Source organism: Ambystoma mexicanum, chromosome 4q (assembly GCF_040938575.1).
Source record: "Ambystoma mexicanum isolate Mex_15411 chromosome 4q, UKY_AmexF1_1, whole genome shotgun sequence".
Lineage (NCBI taxonomy): Eukaryota > Metazoa > Chordata > Amphibia > Caudata > Ambystomatidae > Ambystoma > Ambystoma mexicanum.
This window is the reverse complement of record NC_090928.1, coordinates 396150987-396172017: the sequence shown is the minus strand read 5'-3', so window position 1 is coordinate 396172017 and position 21031 is coordinate 396150987. Positions and strand designations below refer to the sequence as shown.

At 44.2% G+C, this 21031-nt stretch overlaps 1 protein-coding gene across 1 annotated transcript in view; it reads right to left on the bottom strand.

The window, feature by feature from the left end:
- Window positions 1-21031, bottom strand: part of RYR2 (ryanodine receptor 2) — a 3854281-nt gene that overhangs the window by 2139485 nt on the left and 1693765 nt on the right. Inside the window, exons 30-32 of the mRNA XM_069607971.1 lie at window positions 20316-20524; window positions 15909-16261; window positions 8140-8254 (exon numbers count right to left, since the gene is read on the bottom strand). Of these exons, the coding sequence (XP_069464072.1) occupies window positions 8140-8254; window positions 15909-16261; window positions 20316-20524 (677 nt within the window). The remainder of the gene's footprint in view (window positions 1-8139; window positions 8255-15908; window positions 16262-20315; window positions 20525-21031) is intronic.

Sequence of the window (21031 nt, the reverse complement as noted above, 5' to 3'; positions counted from 1 at the left end):
AATTTGACTGGGACCTTGAAGCAGAAAAGGCTTTTCAAGAGTTAAAACAAAGATTTACTTCTAGTCCAATTCTAATTCATCCAGATCTTTCCAAACCTTTTTTTTTGGAGGCGGACGCTTCAAATTTAGCGTTGGGGGCGGTGCTTTCTCAAAGGAATGAAACTACTGGTCAAATACATCCAGTTGCATTCTTTTCTAGAAAGTTTTCTGCTGCTGAAGTGAACTACACAATTGCTGATCGGGAACTGTTAGCAATAAAGTCCGCTTTTGAAGAATGGAGACATTTTCTTAAAGGAGCAAGACATACAGTAACGGTCCTTACTGATCATCGAAATTTATTGTTTTTAAAATCTGCAAGAACTTTGTCTCCACGCCAACTTCGTTGGTCTTTGTTCTTTGCAGATTATGATTTCATTGTGACTTTTAAACCCGGAAGTCAAAACAAAAAAGCTGATGCGTTATCTCGCCAATTTCCTGGAAGTGAAGACAAAGAGATTATAGAACCAGAACCTATAATTGCTCCAGAACGTTTTTTGTTAGCTGGAGCCATTAAAGAAATTGATTTTTTGAATGAAGTTCGTCAGAATATGTCCTTGCAGAAGATGGAGGAGTGGGTGAGAATGGATCCAGCTAGAAAGTTGAAAGACAATCTTCCTTTTTTTGATAACAAGCTTTATGTACCTACTGATGAGTTGAGAGAAAAGGTTTTGAGAAATTGTCATGAATCCATTTTAGCAGGACATCCTGGGTTCAGAAAAACTCTGGAACTGGTTCGAAGGAATTTTTGGTGGGAAAAAATTCGCCAAGACACCTTGAATTTTGTTAAAACTTGTGCAGTCTGTGCACAAGAGAAAAGTCAAGTTGGGAAGCCGCATGGTTTATTGGAGCCATTACCTGTTCCTCCTCGTCCTTGGCACACAATCTCTATGGATTTCATAGTTGATCTCCCTCAAGATAAGGGTTGTACTACCATTCTTGTTGTGGTCGATCTTCTTACTAAAGAAGCACATTTTTTACCAATAGAGGGAGAGGTTACCGCGGAAAAACTGGCTCATAGTTTTTTGCAGGGTGTAGTTAGACTACATGGACTCCCAAGTCAAGTTATCTCTGACCGGGGATCTCAATTTATTTCAAAATTCTGGAGGGCCTTCTGTAAGAAACTTGGAGTGGAAGTTAGTTTGACTTCTGGGTATCATCCGGAAAGTAATGGACAAGTGGAGAGAGTAAATCAAGAATTGGAGAAGTTTTTAAGGTGTTATTTACAAGCTAGAGAGGAATGGGTGGATTTGGTGTGGTTGGCAGAATTCTCTTACAACAATTGTGGAAAAGATGCTACTTCTATGTCCCCTTTCTTGTTGGGTCGTGGGTTTCATCCTCGTTTTCTGAGTTTTGAGGTGTTGGAGGAAGATTCAGGGAATCCTAGAGTGGAAGATCGTTTGTTGATAATGAAAAATAACTTGGATAGAGCAAAAAAGGTTCTGGGAGAAAATAAGTTGAAATATAAGAGATATGCCGATTTGAGAAGAAAAACTGGACCTGAATATAAGGTGGGGGACTTAGTTTGGCTTTCTACCCGATATCTGAAAATTAAGGGGAAAAATAAGTTCAGTCCAAGATTTGTGGGCCCTTTTGAGGTAGAGAAAATCATCAACCCTGTGGCAGTACGATTGAAATTACCCAAGCAATTGAAGGTACATCCTACTTTTCATGTTAGTCTTTTAAAACCAGTTTGTTCAGGAACTAGATTCAGAACACCACCTTCCCCTGTGATTTTGGAGGATTCATCTGAGGAATTTGTGGTTAAACAAATTTTGGATTCTAGGAAAGTGAGGGGAAGGTTGCAGTATTTGATTGATTGGGAGGGATATGGACCGGAGGAACGATCTTGGGAAGATTCAGTTGATGTACATGCCCCCCGTTTAGTGGCTAAGTTTCATGCTAAAAACCCACACAAGATAGGCCCAGAGACTGGGCATTAGGAGGGGGGTACTGTCAGGTTTCCTTCTCTTATTCAAGTTTCCTTTTTATTATTATCCTTTTCAGATTAGCTTTGTGTGGGTGGGAAGTTTTCCATTATAGTTGGTTAGGCCTTAACTTGTTGATTCAGAATCCTGGTTCTGACCCAAGGCAAGATGGAGCCTCACAGTGACAGCTCTGATTGGCTAGAAGACAATGCTGAACAACAATGAACATTCTAAACTGTCACTCTGTGCCTTTCATCATCAAAACCCCATCTGAGAGGACCTGTTCAGTGGCTGCTCCTGCTTTAGTATTAGGCCTGGTGGATTTTATCCTTCAGATCTCAGCAGTTGAGCGGCTACTTTCTTGGGGGTTCAGGAGAAGTCTTCAGCTGGCAGGAATTCGTTTTGAAGATAGGAAAAGCAGGAAATCTTTGTGAATTCGCTCAGGAGATAAGTGACTTTATTTCTACTGTAAATCTGTTCATCTTAATAACATTCTCCTTGAAAATTCGTTAAAAGTAGTGTTTCTACTAAAACTATTGAAATATCGGAGTGCGCTTGTGTTTCCAGTGCGGTGTTCCTTAGCGCGAGATTTTGACTGTCGCGTGCGTATTCAAGTGAGCGCGTGCTTTCTAGCGTGTGTATTCCGAGCGCGAGTAAAGGTTGGTCTCGTGCCATTTTAAACGCGCGTGTGTTTTATTGCGCGGGTGATCCTTTGCGCGAAAAGCTATACGCTGCGTGAGAACTACAAAGCGCGTGTGAAATACAAAGCGCGTGTGAAATACAAAGCGCGTGTGAAATACTAAGCGCGTGTGATTTTTAGCGCGGGTGTACAAAGCGCGTGTGAAATACTAAGCGCGTGTGAAATACAAAGCGCGTGTGATTTTTAGCGCGGGTGTACAAAGCGCGTGTGAAATACTAAGCGCGTGTGAAATACAAACCGCGTGTGATGTTTAGCGCGGGTGTACAAAGCGCGAGAATCTGTTCGTCGCGTGCCATGTGAGTGCGCGTGTGTTTTTTCCATCGCGAGTGATTTTGCGCGTGAGAATCACTTCGTTGCGTTTGAACTCAATAGCGCGGGTGTTCTTATTTCGCGTGTCTCGCAGGAGAACATTATTGCGCGTGTGGACTATTGCGCGTGTGAATTCTTGCGCGTGTGGACTATTGCGCGTGTGATTTTTTGCGCGTGTGGATTATTTTGATCGCGCGTCTTCATCCGTTTGCGCGTGTTCTTCAACCAGGAAGATTTCTATGTGAAGTTCATCGATAATTTTAATGGAAATAACCTGCGTGTGCAGTTAGCACGTGTTTCCTCTTTCTTCAAGGATTTAAAGACTCAAGAAAATTATAAATAGTTTGAAAAGTTTTGCAATGTCAAGAAAGAACATTTTAAAGACAATCTAATTGAACTACCAGTGCATGTTGGAAAAAAGACAAACAAAGAACTAAGACTTCCAGTTTTGCCTAATGTAAGAAGTTGCTGGGAATTTCAAATATCGCAAGTAAGAGAGATTTTCAGCTTCTTAACCGCTTCTCTAAGAAATTTCAAGAGAAGAACCAGGTAGGATTCTCAGTTATTAGTTAAGGATTAATGTCTTCCCATTCATAAGGTTAAGTAAGTGAATTAAGGAAGTGTATATGTTATTCTTTATCCTCTGCAGGTTCAGCACTGATTAGCCTTGACGCAGTCTGCCTGGTGTTGTTTTGTTGTCCCATTCCCCCTTTCCCTTTGGGGTGTAGTTTACAGAGCTGTATTGAAAACTAGTTCTGGGAAATACATCTCAGGGGGATTGTCGGGGGTTCAGCAGCTTCCGCGGATACAGGACCTCTCAGCCTGACACTTAGCTCTCAGGAGGAAAGTCACCCTTTTTTTAAGGAGACGTGGGTCGCTCTATGTTTATCTGAATTCCTTCGCCAACATCACCAGCCCATTCCTTTATGTATGGGCCTGCTGTTTTTCATAGTCAAACACGTGGTCTCTTAATGCAGTGCTTGGTATTTCTGAGGAGTATCAGGATCCTTGTAACTTTGGTCCCTCACTGGGAGTTTCTTGGGGTATTTGTCTTGGTACAGTTGGAGGGTGATCATTTCCAAGGATAGGCTTAGGGTACTGGGACAAACATTATTTCTGACTAGCTTATGTGTGTCAAAGAGGAGAGCCAATGATGGTTGTAAATCTCATGCTCTCCAAGGGGTCTTCCTGGGATTTTGAACAAAGATGATTTTCCAACAGTCAGACCTGATCTCCCAGGACTTCTTCTCGGCCATTTCTGACAGTCCTCACTTCAGATCCACGGTTACTTCTTTTGTGCCTGAAGGCTTTCAAAGCAAAAATGCTACCATGTTTTATCCTTGGCTGTTTATGGCCGAGCAACTTGGGTTTCCAACCTTTCCCTCCATGGGGCCATACATTTCTTAACCAGTGGGGAGACGTGGTCCCCGTGGTAGGAGTACTTGCTAAATATATGTATTGTTCTTGTTCATTTTAACAGAAGCCTAAACATTTGTGGTAAAATAGCTTGTTGTTCAGATATGTCAATGTCGAATAGAGCAAGTAATGACCTACTGCAAATGCCAAGTCATATGACACATGCCATGGGTTTAGAGATAGGTGGTTGGTAATATTTGGTGTGGTTTCAGGTCGTGAGACCAAACCATTGTTGTGGGCCTGCCCTACAGGGATCTGATATTAACAGATGCTAATCTGCCACTCCAAACTGACATCTGTTTCAAGAGGCAGCATACATGACAAACTTGTGCTTAGTAAATATCACATGCCATAACTGTTCTCCAGTCCATTTAACCACCTCTCCATCCATCTGGCCCTCAGCTCTTCTCCCTTAGATGAATTCTCCACTCACCTGGTCCAATTCGCTATTCAACTAGCCTACAACCATGACCATTTAGCCTAGTTACTTCTCCCTTAGATGAATTCTCCACTCACCTGGTCCAATTCGCTATTCAACTAGCCTACAACCATGACCATTTAGCCTAGTTACTTAATCTCATGCCTCTCCTCCCTATCCTCTTAGCCTACTACTCCATTCCCCTGGCCCACCACTCCTGTGGCTAACATCTTCCATTGCCTAGATCTTCCATGGTGCACATATCCCATGGCATATATATACTCTCCATGCTTTGCATCTCTATTTCCAGGGTCCACCTTACTTCTCTAGTAGACCACCTCTCCTTTGGTCCACATCTCCTTTTTGCCCCCACATCTCTCATTTAGCCCACATCTCCACTCCCTTGTCCAACACCTCAATGCCCCTGATTCACATCTCTAATCACATGCGCACCTCTTCACTAGCCCTCAATTCCTCTCCCCTCAGCCACCTTGCCTCCTGTCTACACCTCTGTTTCTATCTCAAACCTTTCTCTTCCCTGGCCTACCTCTCACTGAGCTCCTTCACCACTCCCCTAAATCCATATCGACATGCTCTTGGCCTAAATCTCCACTCCACTGGTCAACCTCTTGACTCCCTCAGTCTACCACTTTTCTACTGTTGCCCACCTCGTCTCTGACTTGCATCTTCCATGGTTCAGCTCTCCATTGATAATCATCACCTCTTCGCTCAGCAGGTTAAATGCTCATTGCTGTGATCTATGTTTAATCTGCAGGTCGCAGGTTCGAATCCCGGCAAGGCCAACTCAGCTTTTCATCCTTCCAAAGTTGATAAATGAGTACCGATTTCGAATTGGGTAATATAGTAATGCAGTTAAATATGTCCTATTAAAGCACTTTAGATTAAAGTGATATATAAAAGACAAATTGTTACTATTAAAAAATATATATACTATTTTAAACCACGCTCAGCACTACAATACTGTACTATATACGGCAGTGTCAGCACCCCTTTATTCAATAGAGCAAGCACCTTTCCACTCACCAAGTTCAGCACCCCTTCATTCCATAGTGTCATGACCCCTCCCACCTATCTCCCATTCCTTTTCCCAGTGGAGTCCTCCAACAATTCCTGACGAGACTTCACTGCTATTGTAATTTTTGAACACCCTCCATTTTCATGTTTGGGATTTGCAAGTCTATTCAAATAGGACGAGCATATTCGTCCTCGGCACTTAAGGGGTTAAGCTACTTTGGCATGGCTTTATTATGCCAGCCTCCAGCACACCCTATCAAGCTCCCATTTATAATTTGATCATAACAATGCAAACTCATTTGAGGAGTGCACCATCATTTTGGTCTCGTCGCCTTCCTGCCTGCCGCCGCTTGTTATCTGTTTTAACTGAAAACCCCCTGCTTCTTTCTGGTTCTCTATGTCCATTGTTCTTCTGGCATCTCACAGAAACAAAAGGCAAGTCTATGAGGTTTACCCATCCTTCAAAGGCACTGCATCAGCACCAGGTGAGTGGTCACTATGGAAGGGAGAGAGGTCCCTTGGTCTGTGGTGGTGTGTGTGAGGGTGTGTGGTGTCAGATGGGGTCGTTTTGGGCATGCTTCAGCCCAAGCTCTCTCATTAGGGAGGGCCAAGTCTTGTAAACTCTATGCCCATTTGCCTGCCTTCACTTTCAAAAGGAGGGCCTTCATAGTGCAGGCTCATGGGGTCTTGCATCTAGCAGCTACCCATGTTAGAGGCACTGCTGCAGATTTCGCGGGAAAATGAACAGGGATGATGGCCCCAGCCCAATCAGCAAACAAATGCATGACAAACCCTGGTCTTTACACAACACTCTATCTTGCAGAGGTGGTGTGCCCAAGGGGTGAGGGGGGCTGGGGACACCACCTGTTAAAGATAGGGCAAGGACTGTTCCCCTGCATACTAAGAAAAGGGGGATTACGCCATGCATATACATATCCTGGGAAGCGCTATCTATCTAGCAAAATATTGATGCTTCCCCAGCCGGCTACCACTTAAGGAAATGGGGGGCTACCAACGCTCCATGTACCCGTGCCTCCAGCAGGTTACAGAAGACGAGAGCTGCCCCACTGCGGGAATGGAGAGGAGAGAGAGGGAATAGGGACAGCAACGTTTTGAGTATTGTTTTGTTTTAATGGAGAATTTACCTGGTTATTAAGTGTGGTTTCCTTTTTATCCCAATTGTGCTCCTTTTTATGTATTTCAATAATGAGGATTTTCTTTGTTAACAGAATTCAACCCTATAAAATGATGTTAATGGAAAGCCTAATAATTCATATGTGTAGGGCAGCTGCAATGTCGCTAAGATGATTGCCTGGATAAAGCACAATATTTGAAAAGTCTTCGAGCTACGTCTTACTAATTCCAGCTACGTCTTACTAAGGAACTAAAGTCTGTACCAAGCATTTCACCTTTTTTTGCCTCTCGTTTGCTTTATTGTTTTCAAACCAAAATGGAAATTGTTGTCGATTATGCCAGCAGAGTAGCTTACACAAACATTTGATGAATAACTTGTGTTGGGTGGAGAATTGACCCACTAGGCATTTATTACGCAGAGAAAGAATTGCCATGAATGGTCGCCCCTTAAATCATGAGAAGGCTGTTTTGTCTATTGTACCACTTTACTTCAGTTTTATTTCTCTGTTAAGGTTCCATATTGGGTTCCAGTATGATGTGAAATAACTCTTTGTTCATGCTCATAGGATTTGTAACAATTATCCTCTCAAGTAAAATAACAAAATGGCTGCTAATAGGTCGCAAAAATGGCTGCTAACAGGATGATTATAGATGGAACAGGAGGGATTGTAGCACCAATACCATGCTATGGTCCTTTTATTTATTATTATTGTCACTCTGTGACATCAGAGCATTCCTTACTAGAGCCTCTGCTCCACATAGGATTTCAACATGGCAAACCTCCAAACGTTCAATAAGGCCTAGCAAATCTTTTTTGTCAGGGCGTTCCTCTGGAAATTATTTGGATCATTCACCTGCATCCAAAGTGGGCCAGGGCTAATTCTGTACAACCAAGTGAATGGTCCAACATTGTCATGCCATGATCAGACACAGAGTCCTTGCTCAAACATATTTCTGATGAATATGCAAAACAATAAGCCTTCTTGCAACTAGCAAACCTTCTATAACTCAGAAGCTGACATCTAGGCAGCATAACAAAACAAATACATATTTGTTCTTTGTTAGACTTTATTTTCTCCTTATTTTAAATGTCAAGCATACATTTGACATATCTGATGTGCATCATGTAGTAAAGGGCATAGCATAACTTTGGGTTACCTTACCGTTGTAGTGTGCATCAAGTGATCATAGTCATCCCTCTCATCCGCAAGCACGTCCTCGGTAAGTCGAGTTGAGTGGCTTGTAGCATAGTCCAGCTTTGTTCTTCTGAGCATGAACCTGCAAATCATCAACATGTGGCAATGTGAGTAAACCTGAAAAAAAGTGCAAGTGCATCACTACAAGTGTGAGCTCAACCATGTGAGGGAGTAGAACCTGCTGTCCCTCCTTAACATTGGGCCCCGTTTTGAGATTGGAGGAGTTAGTTGTTCTAATTGCGCAAAACGGAATTATTTATTTTATTTATTTATTTATTCGGATTTATTTAAAGCGCACGTCAGCCCGGGGGCATCGTGGCGCTGTTACATGAATACATACATAGTCTGGTTACAATGGAAGGAAGATGGTTACAAAGCAATTTTCATTACAGCAAGCATTTTGTGTCGAAAACTTTTCGTATCAGATGCGTGCGAGCTGAAGTGGGTGTAGGGAAGGAGGAGTTAGTTGAATAGCGTGGTTTTGAGGGATTTGCGAAAGAGATACAGCGATGGTTCTGCTCTGAGCGAGTTGGGGAGGGCATTCCAGAGCTTAGGTGCTATGTGAGGGAAGCCAATGCCGCCGGCTTTGGCTCTTTTTACAGTGGGTACTTGGAGTTGGTTGGCGTGATGACTTCTTCTGGGGCGGATGGAGGAGTTCTTGGTTATAGTTTCAGATAGGTAGGGGGGTGCTGTGTGATTGATGCATTTGTGTGTGAGGGTGAGGATTTTAAAGTTGATCCTTTCCTTGACTGGGAGCCAGTGGACGCGTCTTCTGGCCTGTGAGATATGGTCAGTTTTGGGAATGTGTAGTGCAGCACGGAGGGCATTGTTTTGCACTATTTGGAGCCTGTTTAGGTTTTTTGACGAAGTGCCTGCCAGGAGGGCGTTACAGTAGTCTAATCTGGCTCCTATCGTAGCTCTGGCTATGGAGAGGCAGTTGGGCGTGGTGAGGTAGGGTTTTATGGCGTAGATGAGTTTGGTAGTCAGAGCAGAAGCTGAGGCAATGGCGCTGGTTTGTCTTGTCATTGAGAGTGTCGCGTCAATGTAGACTCCTAAGGTCTTGACGGCAGAGGAGACAGGTATGCTAATACTGTCGATGTTCATGTGCGAATAATCGGGGCTGAGTTTGGTTAGCGTTTTGTTAGGGGCTAGGATGATGATTTCGGTTTTGTCTCCGTTTAGGCAGAGACCATTGATAGCCATCCATGTTTGGATAGTCGAGTAGATTTTGATGAGGGCTTCTGAGTCAAGGTCGTAGTCTCCAGAGAGGGGGAGGAGGACCTGCGTGTCATCAGCGTAGTTGGTATACGCTATGTTGAGGGAGTCCAGTAAGTCAAAGAGGGGTTTGGTGAATAGGTTGTAGAGGGTCGGTGCGGTGCAGGACCCTTGTGGGACTCCACAATTGATAGTGGTGGGGGGGGCGCTATCCTGGTCAGAGTACACTTTCATGGCCCTGCCTTCAAGGAAGGATGTGATCCACGTGGTAGCCTTGTGAGAGAAGTGTGCAGCATTGGAGAGGTGCGATGTGAGAATGCTGTGGTCGACCAGATCGAATGCTGCTGAAAGGTCGAGTAGGAGGAGGAGGGCAGGTTTGCCTGTGTCCATTATTTTAGTAATTTGATTTTTTAAATCTAGAAGAGCAGATTCAGTCCCATGGCCTTTGCGGAAACCTGACTGTCTTTTTCCTAGGATGGTGTTGGTTTCCAGGTAGTGTTGGATTTGATTGTGTGCGGCTTTGTCTAGGATTTTAAGGAGAAAGGGGACGGTGGTGATGGGGCGATAGTTGTTAGGGGAGGAAGGATCGAGAGAGGGTTTTTTTAGGAGTGGGCGGACCCAGGCTTCTTTTAGGCATTGTGGTACACTTCCAGACGCGAAAGAGGCATTGATAAAAGCCGTGATGATGGGGGTGAGGTATTCTGCGCACTCTTTGATTACGGAGGGTGGGCAGATATCCCCTTTGCATGTGGAGGGTTTGATTTTTTTAAGGAGGTCCTTGACTTCCGTCTCTGAGACTTCTCTGAAGGCAAAGAGGGGTGTTTGTGAAGGAGAGTTGTAGGTGAGAGGTATGGGCGGGCAGGTGGGGGTGTTGAGAGCTTTGCGTTGGGAGGCTATTTTGTCTTGGAGTAATTTAACTTTGTTGAGGAGAGCAGCCTGGATGCCTGTACACCATGCTTCGTCCTTGATGATTTCGTCTGGGCTGGAGGCTGGTGTGGTGAGTTCTTTGAATATGGAGAAAATTTCTCTTGATTTGGAACTGGCGTTAGTGATTCTCTGGTTGTAGGATTCGGATTTAGCAAGGAATATGGCTTTTTTGTAGGTCAGAGAGATCTCTTTAAAGTCATTAAGCGAGGATTGGTTAGGCGCTGCTTGCCACCTGGATAGGGCTTTGCGTTTCTTAATGCGTAGGACGGATAGTTCTTCAGTGAACCAGGAATTGCAGTGTATTGATTTTTTTCCTTTTTTTTCTTCTAGCGGGGCAATGAAATCGATGGCTTGAGTGAGTGTGCTGGAGTAGATGTTGGCTAGAGATGTGGGGTCAAGGGGGAAAGGATGCTTGAGTTGCGGGGTATCAAGGAGAGGGGCGAGGTTGGCAGCAGTGAGTTTTTTGGAGCTTCTTACTTTAGCGGGTGGGGCATGAGTTAAGGTTTTATGAGTGGGCGTGGTAGGAATGGTGAATTGGATGAGGTGATGGTCCGTCCATGGAAGGGCTGAGATGGAGGTAATTGCAGATGAGCAGTTGTGATCAGCTAGCCAGTCAATGGATCTGCCTTTGCTGTGAGTGGGTGCAGTAATTTTGTGTTCGAACCCCATGTTAGATAATTCTTTGGCTAAATTTGCGGCTGCTTTGTCCTTCGGGTCAGCTAAGCCAAGATTAATGTCCCCTAGAAGGATGCTTTTGGTGGTGCTTTTGAGGTTGTTGCCTATGTTTTGGAGGAGCTGCTTTTGGTAGTCAAGGGGAGATCCTGGTGGTCTGTAGGTGATAAAGAAGTTTATGGTGCAATTAGGTGAAAGGGCTAGTTTGGCAGTGAGGAGATCGGCGTTATTGTCCCATTGTTGATTACACATTCTTATGGAGAGGGTGTCCTTAAAGATGAGGGCCACGCCGCCACCAATTTTTAAGTTTTTACGGTCCTGTTTAAGGATGGTATAGTTTTCAGGGAGAGCGAGGTGAATGGAAGGACTGGAGGCTTCATGGAGCCAGGTTTCGGAAATGGCAAGTATGTCGAGATTGTGGGTGGTGATAAGGTCATTGATTTCAATGGCATGGGCATGGACAGAGCGCGCGTTGATGAGAGCGCATCTTAAATTTGGATGTAGAGTGTGAGTGTTGGTGGTGCTGGGGGTGGGCGGTGTGAATTTGGGTGTGTGAGGCTTGGGCGTGGCACATGCAGCGTGATGAGAGCTAAGGTAGTGAGCGTGGTCAGGGAAGGAAGTCTGGGCGGCTGAAGTATGGGTGCGAGAGCTGAGTCTGTAGTTCCTAAGGAGTGTGGAGTGTGGAGTACTGCGGAGAGTAAGGAGGTGTTTGGTGCGAGTTCTTAGTCTACAGAGCCTGAGGTGGAGTGGGTGGTGTCCGACCTGGTCGGTAAGGAAGTTGAGTGTGGGATGGAGTGCATATGGTGGTGTGTTGTGTATGAGATCAGATTGTGGGGTAGGGCAAAGGTGAGCATGTTGGTTTGGGTGCGCATGCAGCATGTTACATTTACCCGCGCTGGTAACTGCTGAATCTCCACTCGTTTATCCAGTTTTGGTTAGTCCCCTTTCCGAAGTACCGTAGGACGTAATTGCGGAATGGCGGAATAACCTCTGGAGGTAATGCCTTTGGAGGTAATTGCTCCATTTTGTGGAGGTAATACCTCCATGCACGTGCCTGAGATAGTACCTCCTGTTGGGTTTGCACCTCATAATCGGGAGGACTGGAACTAGTTCCTGGTTGGGCAATTATATACAAATACCAACAATATTGATCATTTATATGAATAAATACATTGGGCCTCATTAAGAGGTGGCCGGTAAGGGATTACCGGCACCGGTAAGGGCACCGGTGCCTGTAATTCCTTACTGCCCTACTACGAGTTCCCTTTGCGGGTCCTCCCTTAACGCCTGGTTTTTCCAGGCGTTAAGGGCAGGACCCGCAACAGGACTTTGGAGCTAATAACGGTACCGCAATTTGTGGTACCGTTATTAGCACCTTCCCCATTCCCATTGAGCCCTATGGGGGCTCAATGGGAATGGGGAAGGGCCCTGGTGAATGGGGAATTACAGGTCTTGCCAACCTTGGAATGGACCGGTAATTGCTCCATTCACCAGGGCGGAGTCGGTAAGGTTTTGGAGGCAGCTATGGCGCTAATAGCACCTCCAACCTCGTAATGAGACCCATAGTCTAAAGCAACACCTTCTCAAGTCTGAACAGTTCAAAATATATAAGATCTGAGTACACATTTTAGATGAGGAATAAGGCCTTTGGGAATATGTTTAAGATTGACTTGCACGACCCTGCACATTTTTCCTGAGGAAACTCAAGTGCTTCCCATGGACGAGTGACCCAGTCGAAATGACCGAATCTCACAGTGAGATTAAGCGAGAAAATCTTTACAGGGCCCCAACTCTTCGCGGGATGTTTGGGCATGGGAAGATTGCATTTATCAAATAATGCACTTGATCACATAACTTCCAATGGGAGAAAGGCTCGGGGTGGGAGAGGTTAGAGTCTGGGTGTGGGTGCGAGATAAGTCTGAGGAGTGGGTGAGAGGTGCATGGGAGAATACATTATACTATGGGTTACTTGCGCGCTATATAAATTTAAATAAATAAATATGCATTGCGTTTATTACAGTTGCAGGTAGCTGTGTGCAGCATTCAGCTGACTGGCATATAACCCTGGGAGAGCAATGCACGATTTCACCCTTCTCCTATTCTCCTATCACCATTCAGTGGAGCAACAATAAAACAGGGAGATGATTTTAGCCACAGGCCATGAATAAAAACATTTGATATTGATGTTCTTATAAAGATATTATCAGAATCAAATAAGAGCTTACAAAAATCCTAGTTAAAACTTTAAAACGTATAAAACTTTACAAGAATTCAATACGTATTTGGGTGTCAAGGTTCTTATAAAACATCATTTCCTTCATTCAGAAATTACATAGTTGTGGAAAGGGGTTAAAAAAAATGAAAATAGCAATGAAATAATTGCATATACCAAATCACACGAAAAACTCTGAGCAAATTAAAAAAGACAATTAAACAGTGTTACGCTGATCCTAAAACCACACATCATTAATATTCAAAAAGATAAATAATTGTTGCAGTCTGTCTCATGCCCTTCTTCTTCCTTTATGATCTGGAGTAATTGACTAACTTTACCCGCAAACTTACTAATCAGCACATCTATTCAGACCTGAGAGTCTCTTCACTGCTAGAAACTCTTACTTTGGATCCTTCCGACATTCCCAATTCCTGCTGACGCCTTTATAAGGGCAGGCGTATTTGCACTCCGGGCTCATCTCGACTCTCGTGGCGTTCTGTACGGCATCCGGTGGAGTGTGCACCTTGGGTGCAACACCAATTCTGCCGTGTTAGAATTTGCAAACACCTGCTTCAGCTCCCTAATTAGGCGATCAAAACCTTCTCATGTGACGGATGACATTAAAGGAAGTCGTCGCAGCACCTTGATCTGCGTGTAGGCTAACTGGAAATTGTTTCCAACAAGTCCACATGACGCCCGTCCACATCTTCCCTGCCCTTCGGCATCCTCCTCTGCTTCCTGTTCTTTTAAGCACATGTCTTAGATAATTGCCGGCCTCATAAGCAGAGCCAACCTTACTTTACACATGCCAGCTTTTCATAAAGGTTCTGCTAGAACCCCTAACTGATAAATCATAAAAGACTTTCCTGAAAGGTGATAAAGAAATTCATCTTTCACCCTCGATATTAGCTTATTTCTGCCAACACTACGTATGAAATGCTTTACAAGTTGCACTTCATCTGCTAAGGATAATTTCTCCTCCCTCCGGAAGACTTTGAAACGGTAGTGCAAGCTTTTGTCTAATCCATATCAACAAATGAAATGCCATCCTTTGTGATCGCTCTAAAGTGTCACTTTCACTATTTAAGCAATATGACCTGAGCGGCGGGGGCATTACCGACTCAGGTAATGCCCCGGGGCCCATAGTTATAGGCCCGAGCAAAGGATTCTCGGCTGGGTAAGGATCCGGCGAGAGCCAATCAGAATGCGTGCTGCATTCTGCTTGACTCTCGCCGGGTAATAATAAACAATATTTCAGCAGCTTGTGTGGTCTACATAACCAAGTTTGCATTACACCTAGTCCTCAGTGCCTGTATGACATTCATAAATGTGTGCATATTATACACGATAACCTGACCAAAACCATCCTTCCCTCCTCCAGGACAAGCTATAGCTTGCAGAAAGTTACCATCTCCTTTGAAGGAATCCTTAAACTGCCTTCCACATTATTGCACAGGAAACATTCAAACCCTGTGTCCTCCTGATTTTCAACTCTGATAATGCAACTCCATAAATGAAGAACTCACACTTCTTCTAGCCAGATGGCATTTTTAAAGTTTTTAAAATTCCACTTGGCCCCCATTTTCTCCTAGAAAAGTAACCGGAGTACTGCAATTCTGGATAATCTGTGTATTGCAGACTGTAATTTCAGTTCGTTTAGTGTACTCACTTCATTGCCCCATACCCTGCTCCCTAGCCCTCCCTTCTATTTCCTTTCACCAATCCCAAATGCTGTCTCTTATTTTATTACTCAAGATGAGTGTCATGCCTAAACAGCAATATGAACATTCATGCACAGGTATGCTATGGTTTTACTTTTTGCTCTCTATTTTCTTGATTTTAACTTCATCAGGAAATTTTTAACAAATGAAACTTTTAAAAAGTGACCTGCAGGGTTTTTCAGTTGCCATGGGGAAAATACATGATATTAGGGGTCTGTCAAATTGTAATTCCACTGGTGAAATTACATGAAATTCACAATGCTTCATTTCACGAATTTGAGAAATTGTAAAATTAGGAAGTGATTTTTTAATTACACCTCTGGTGAAATTGCTGGAAATAAAATCCACCAGGAGGCACATTGTCCATGCAAGCCACACAGTTACGCCTTCGTTTTTTGAGAAACTCTAGAGCAAACGTTCAGTTGCAGACATTTTTACGGCACATTTTCAGATTTTGAAACATGAATTGCTTAGTTTTGTACCATTTATTTCCTGCAAAGTTACCTTTCAGATTTTTAAGTAGCAAAATGTCACCAATTTCGTGAACATGGATTCAAATTAGTGCAAAACTTTATGAAAGTTATGAAAGCAAAATTGTCCAATTTCCCACATGCCTCTTTTAAATCGTACAACAAAATGAAAACATGGCACCTTCAGCAATCAAAGCTCAGCCAATTAGTGCACCCGTTGGTGAGAGTTCCCCAAATAACTCTCAGGCATGAGGTTTCAGCGCCTGAACCCCACAACAAATGAAAAGAGTTCCACCAAAGCAGAGCATCATTTTTCAGGAATGAAGAGGCTGGGATGGATAAAACCTTTATCCAGTTCTGCCATTTCCTTCAGAAAGGCATGGCCGATGACTGCAACAGCATAACAACTAGACTCAAGCATATTCACTACATGTGTTGATGAAGCGAGAACCAAGGCCTACCATTGGTAAAATACATTTGTAATGTCACAAACTGTATCACAACATCATGGCTCACCTTTGTTTCAAGCGTGAAGGCTTCTCTTGTGTGTAGTCCTTGTGATTGTTTAGCTCAGGTTTTGAAGATTCCTTTTCTTTCTCTGCCCTTTCGGGCACCAGGTGACCATGCGCGGTCTTCATAAGAACCTCAAAATCTGATTCAGCATCAAAGTCATCAAGCTCGCTTTTCGGGAGGAACAGGTTAGTGGCCGGTAGGCCAACTGGTGCTGTTTTCGAGTACATCTCGGCACATTCAATGGGCATGCTGAGGCGGTAGAACATGATGTTGTTGGTGCTGTTTTGTGCCCCAAATGTCTTCTGTGTGACCTTCAGGCATGGGGAGCTGTCAATAGTGCCATCTATCCTCGTCACCTGTCCGTTGGGAGACAAATAAAGAATCTTAAATACATTTCTCGTCAAGCGAGTTTTCAATTAAATATGTTATCATGGTCAATTAAGGTAAAATGTAGGAATCAGAAACGCTGCATTCTAGGATCAATTCACTAATGTCCAAGGACATGTTAGTAACGTATTGTATGCAGTCTTCGAAATTACCAGGAGCTTGGAGAGAATTGCCTCCTGAGTGTAGCCTAAAAGAACCTGGTTAGCTTGATACCAACAGCCACCATGATCTACGTTTAACTCCCCTGCTCAACTGGAGCCTTACATAAATAACTGTGTCAGATTATCCCGGGCCATTTCGGAATGTATGTATATATGCATTAGGACACATTTAGAAGACATTTAAACAAAATGGTTGTATATACATTACATAACTTTAAAATTTGCCTTTTCAGCTTGGTATGCAATTGCTTCTTGCGCCTAGCTGCTCTGTTGGTTTATCTCCTATACCCAAGAGCTACTTTTAGCTCCTGCTCAACAAATCCTTATGTTGATTCCTGTGTATTTATGTATGTATGTAGGGGTCTTAAATACCATAAACTTAGCTATCAAGGCCTAAAGACTTATTATTATTGGTATTATTATTATTGTATCTTTTTTAGCGCATAGCTCCTAGAAGCAACATAGCGCTTTACACCACTACAGATACATAACAGGGTGCTTTACAGGGGTGTACAACATTACAGATGCATAACAGAGCACTCTTCAGTGATAACAAGAGAACAGATATACAACGGGGGTAAGGTACAGAGAGGCACAGAGGTGGAGCACAGCTGTACCGGGTGGCAGGCGGGAGAGGGGCGGGCAGTGTATAGTGAGTCAGAAGGCCCGAGGGCCAACGTGATGGCCTAGGTGTTGAGGAGAGACCCCTTGAAGAGGTGGGTCTTGAGTTCTTTTCTGCACTGTAGGATCATAGGGGTGACTGTGATGCCAATGGGGAGAGGGTTCCATAGTCTTGGGGCGTAGGCAGAGAAGGCTTGTTTTCTGGACCTTTCCTTTTTGCAGTGGCCGATTTCAAGTCTGCACGTGTCCTGACTCCTGGTGGTGCACTGTCCGCCGGAGAGTCTGAGTTTCTCTGTGAGGTAGCTGGGTGACTTGAGGGTGACTGCCTTGTAGATGATGCAGCAAGACTTCGAGGTGGTTTGTGCGTGCGGTGGGAGCAAGTGAAGGTCAATGAGGGCCGGGGTGATGTGGGAAATGGATAGAAGTGGTTTGTCCCTGATCATTTCATTGGATCAATCAGCGGCATTTGATTTAATTGAACACGCAATCCTTATTCCAAGGCTGCAAGAGGTGGCAAATTTCTCGGACTCGGCAGCTATGTGGATCGCTTCATTTTTAGAGCATAGAACAAGTAGAGTTTGCTTAGCTACTGCCAAAGCTACCCCACTTTCAGTTCTTTACGGGGTACCACAAGGGGCAAGTTTGTCTCCATGTCTGTACAATTTGTTCATGGCCCCTTTCTTCTTTATGCTACAGGAGGAGGGGGTTGTGTTCTCCAATTATGCAGATGACACCCAATGTGTCATAACTTTAACAGGTCATCATATAAATGATGAGGCGCAGGTTAATAGAGTATTCGCACTGATTAAAAAGTGGATGCTTGATAACTTCCTAGCTCTAAATCGCAGTAAGACGGAGTTGCTGATTGTAGGCAGCTCTAAGGCAATTAACACATTAAATCAAGACTATAGTGCATTTAAACTGGGAGATGACATTATTTCTCCTTTATCAAAAACTAAAATTCTAGGAGTAATACTGGACCCGACACTAAGCATTAAAGCACATGTCTCATCTGTGGTGGCGGGGGTAGTCTATTACATCAAATTGTTGGCTCACTTGAGACCCATGATCTCCCAAGAAAGCGCTGAGACAATAGCTAGGGCAATAATCGGTGCTAAGTTGGATTATTGTTGCAGTCTCCTGCTGGGCATCAGTCAACGAGAATTGCACAGACTAGAGGTTGCCCAGAATTGGGCGGTTAGAGTAGTACTCAGACTACCTAGGCACAGCCATGTAACCGAGGCTAGACGCTCCTTGTACTGGCTTCCTATTGAATCCCGGATTAACTTTAGAGTGCTAGTTATAGTCTTTAAATGCCGGCTTCAAATAATGCCAGTGTATTTACAACAGCACATAAAAGAAAAGTGTAATCATAGATCCCTGAGATCAGGTTCCTTAAACCCTATCAAACAGCCAAGATGTAAGACATCAAAGGCGGAAAAGGGAGCATTTAATGTGAAGGCCCCCTCTCTCTGGAATAATATTCCAATAAGCCTGAGGAGTCACTCCTCTCTCCTCACTTTTAAGAAGGAACTGAAGACCCTCTTATTCGCCTGACATCTCTAAAAATTCGGATTCTTCCAACTGTTCCGTCTACTGACTGGGGATCTCATAAAATCTCCTTTAAGGCTTCCTGGACCTCTCCCTTATCGCTGCTTCTCGGTGTTGTTTGTCATTCTCTGTAGTCCGCGCCTTTATGCCCGAGTGTCAATAGTGCGTATAACAAATGTAATGTAATGTAATGTAATATCTGCGCAGACCCTTGATGAGGCGTGCAGCCGCGTGTAGGACACTTCTCAGGTGCACAAGGGAGGATGATGGGAGGCCTTCCAGGATTACCCCCATCCAGGTGGGATAGGACCAGTGCTTGAACAGTGGATCTGAAGCTGTCACGAGGGAGGAAGGGCTTGATTTTATTTACAGGAGCGAGAGCGAATACCAAGCTATGTGTGTCTTGAAGGAGAGGTGTTTGTCGATGTGGAACCCAAGGAACCTGGCGCAGGAGGTGAGCTTGGATGTGAAGCCCTCAAAGTTCATGGTTGATAGCCAGGTCTGTATGTCTGGGTGTTGGGTGTTGTTGGTGAGGAGTAGTAATTCGGTCTTGGAGTGGTTGAACTTTAAGTGTGCACTTGACATCCAAGACTGGATCAGAGAGTGACAGGTTTTTAGCTCATGGATGTCCTTGATAGAGTTAATCCTGAGGTATAGCTGTGTGTCATCGGCGTATTGGCGTATTGGTGGATGTGGATGTTGTGTGTAGCTAGGATGTTACTAATTTGTGCCAACTCACATACATTTCCATAAACTAGGGGCCTAATTTGCAGATATTTCACAGGAGCAAATCATCAGCTTCCCATGAAAATCTCTGATTTACACTTGCTACCTTGTACCTGAAGCAAGAGGTACAACTGGAGCAAATGTAGGAGTTCTTGCAGAATCTTTGAGATCCTCATGTCCAAATTCAATTCACAAGGGGGCATATTTTCCCAAAAAGTTTTTGGGTGCAGCTCACCACTTGCAATAAAAAGAAATGACATCTGAAAGTACGCATCATGGCTGTGGGCATTCAGATGTTCTTTCCCACCTTATTTGTTCCAGAAATTGTACTAGACATGTCTCCAGATAAATCAAAGTGAAAGTAGTACATTTAAGGGCTTGCTTTCATCTGGGCTTCTTTTTTTCATGGTGGGTAAAAACCATGCGTTAAAGGTTTTACACACTGTTTTTTGCTCACTACGCGATTTTGTTGTGTGGATGAGGCAGAGAGGAACATGGATCATAATTACCGAATCTGCCACCTCCATCCGCTCCACCTCACAAATACAAGAGGATCTCCGCCCAGGTTTGATTTTTTGGTGCAGGCGGAGATCATGTGGATTTTCATGCTTGCAAAAAGCAGGTGGATACCATAGGAATCCATGAAACGAGGAATTTATAATCTGTTTTGTTAATGGTGTAAATATAACACAAACCCGGATCCGCGCAGATTTCTGTGTTACTACTGCAACCGTTGGCACATCAGATCAAAAGCATGGCGTGGACGGCTTGCACAGTGGTGCAATAATAAGCAGTCCCTTCTGCGCTATTTCTAGGTTCACCCATAATGAGCCCCTAAATTGGAACTTGAAGTGCCCCTTTCCATAGATGAAACATATCTAGAGTCCAAATGAACTTTATTGACATGACAAATTGTGCTAGTGTTGACAAAGTGTACAGAAGAAATATAGCGCTGATCACAGACCTCAATGTGCTCGTGGTTGGTCGGCACCGGAATAAACTGAGGTAGCCTCTTGCTCAGCCACATGGTGATGTCCCGGTTTGTATTGACTGCGAAGGGTTCGAAGCCCTCTTGCAGCCCGCAGATGGTGAAGTACTTGAGGGTGCTGACATCCTTGCCGTAGTTCATACGTCCCATCTGGGACAAGCCGAGGCTGCAGACTGGTATGAACCCTGTGATGAAAGAAAGGAAGGGAAGGGAAGGGAAGGGAAGGGAAGGGAAGGGAAGGGAAGGGAAGGGAAGGGAAGGGAAGGGAAGGGAAGGGAAGGGAAGGGAAGGGAAGGGAAGGGAAGGGAAGGGAAGGGAAGGGAAGGGAAGGAAGGAAGGAAGGAAGGAAGGAAGGAAGGAAGGAAGGAAGGAAGGAAGGAAGGAAGGAAGGAAGGAAGGAAGGAAGGAAGGAAGGAAGGAAGGAAGGAAGGAAGGAAGGAAGGAAGGAAGGAAGGAAGGAAGGAAGGAAGGAAGGAAGGAAGGAAGGAAGGAAGGAAGGAATAAGTTATCAGTGCTAGGAAATGGCACAGGTGTGAAAATTGGCTGAATTAGTTGTCTTTGGCCACTGAAATGGGACTATGAGGTCCTAATACTTAGGAAAAACGACACCCCCCTAAGTTTTGAGGTGGCACCATGCCAATTTTAGGAATTAACGTGCATTATTGCTGAGTGGTTCCCCAGAACAAAGAGGT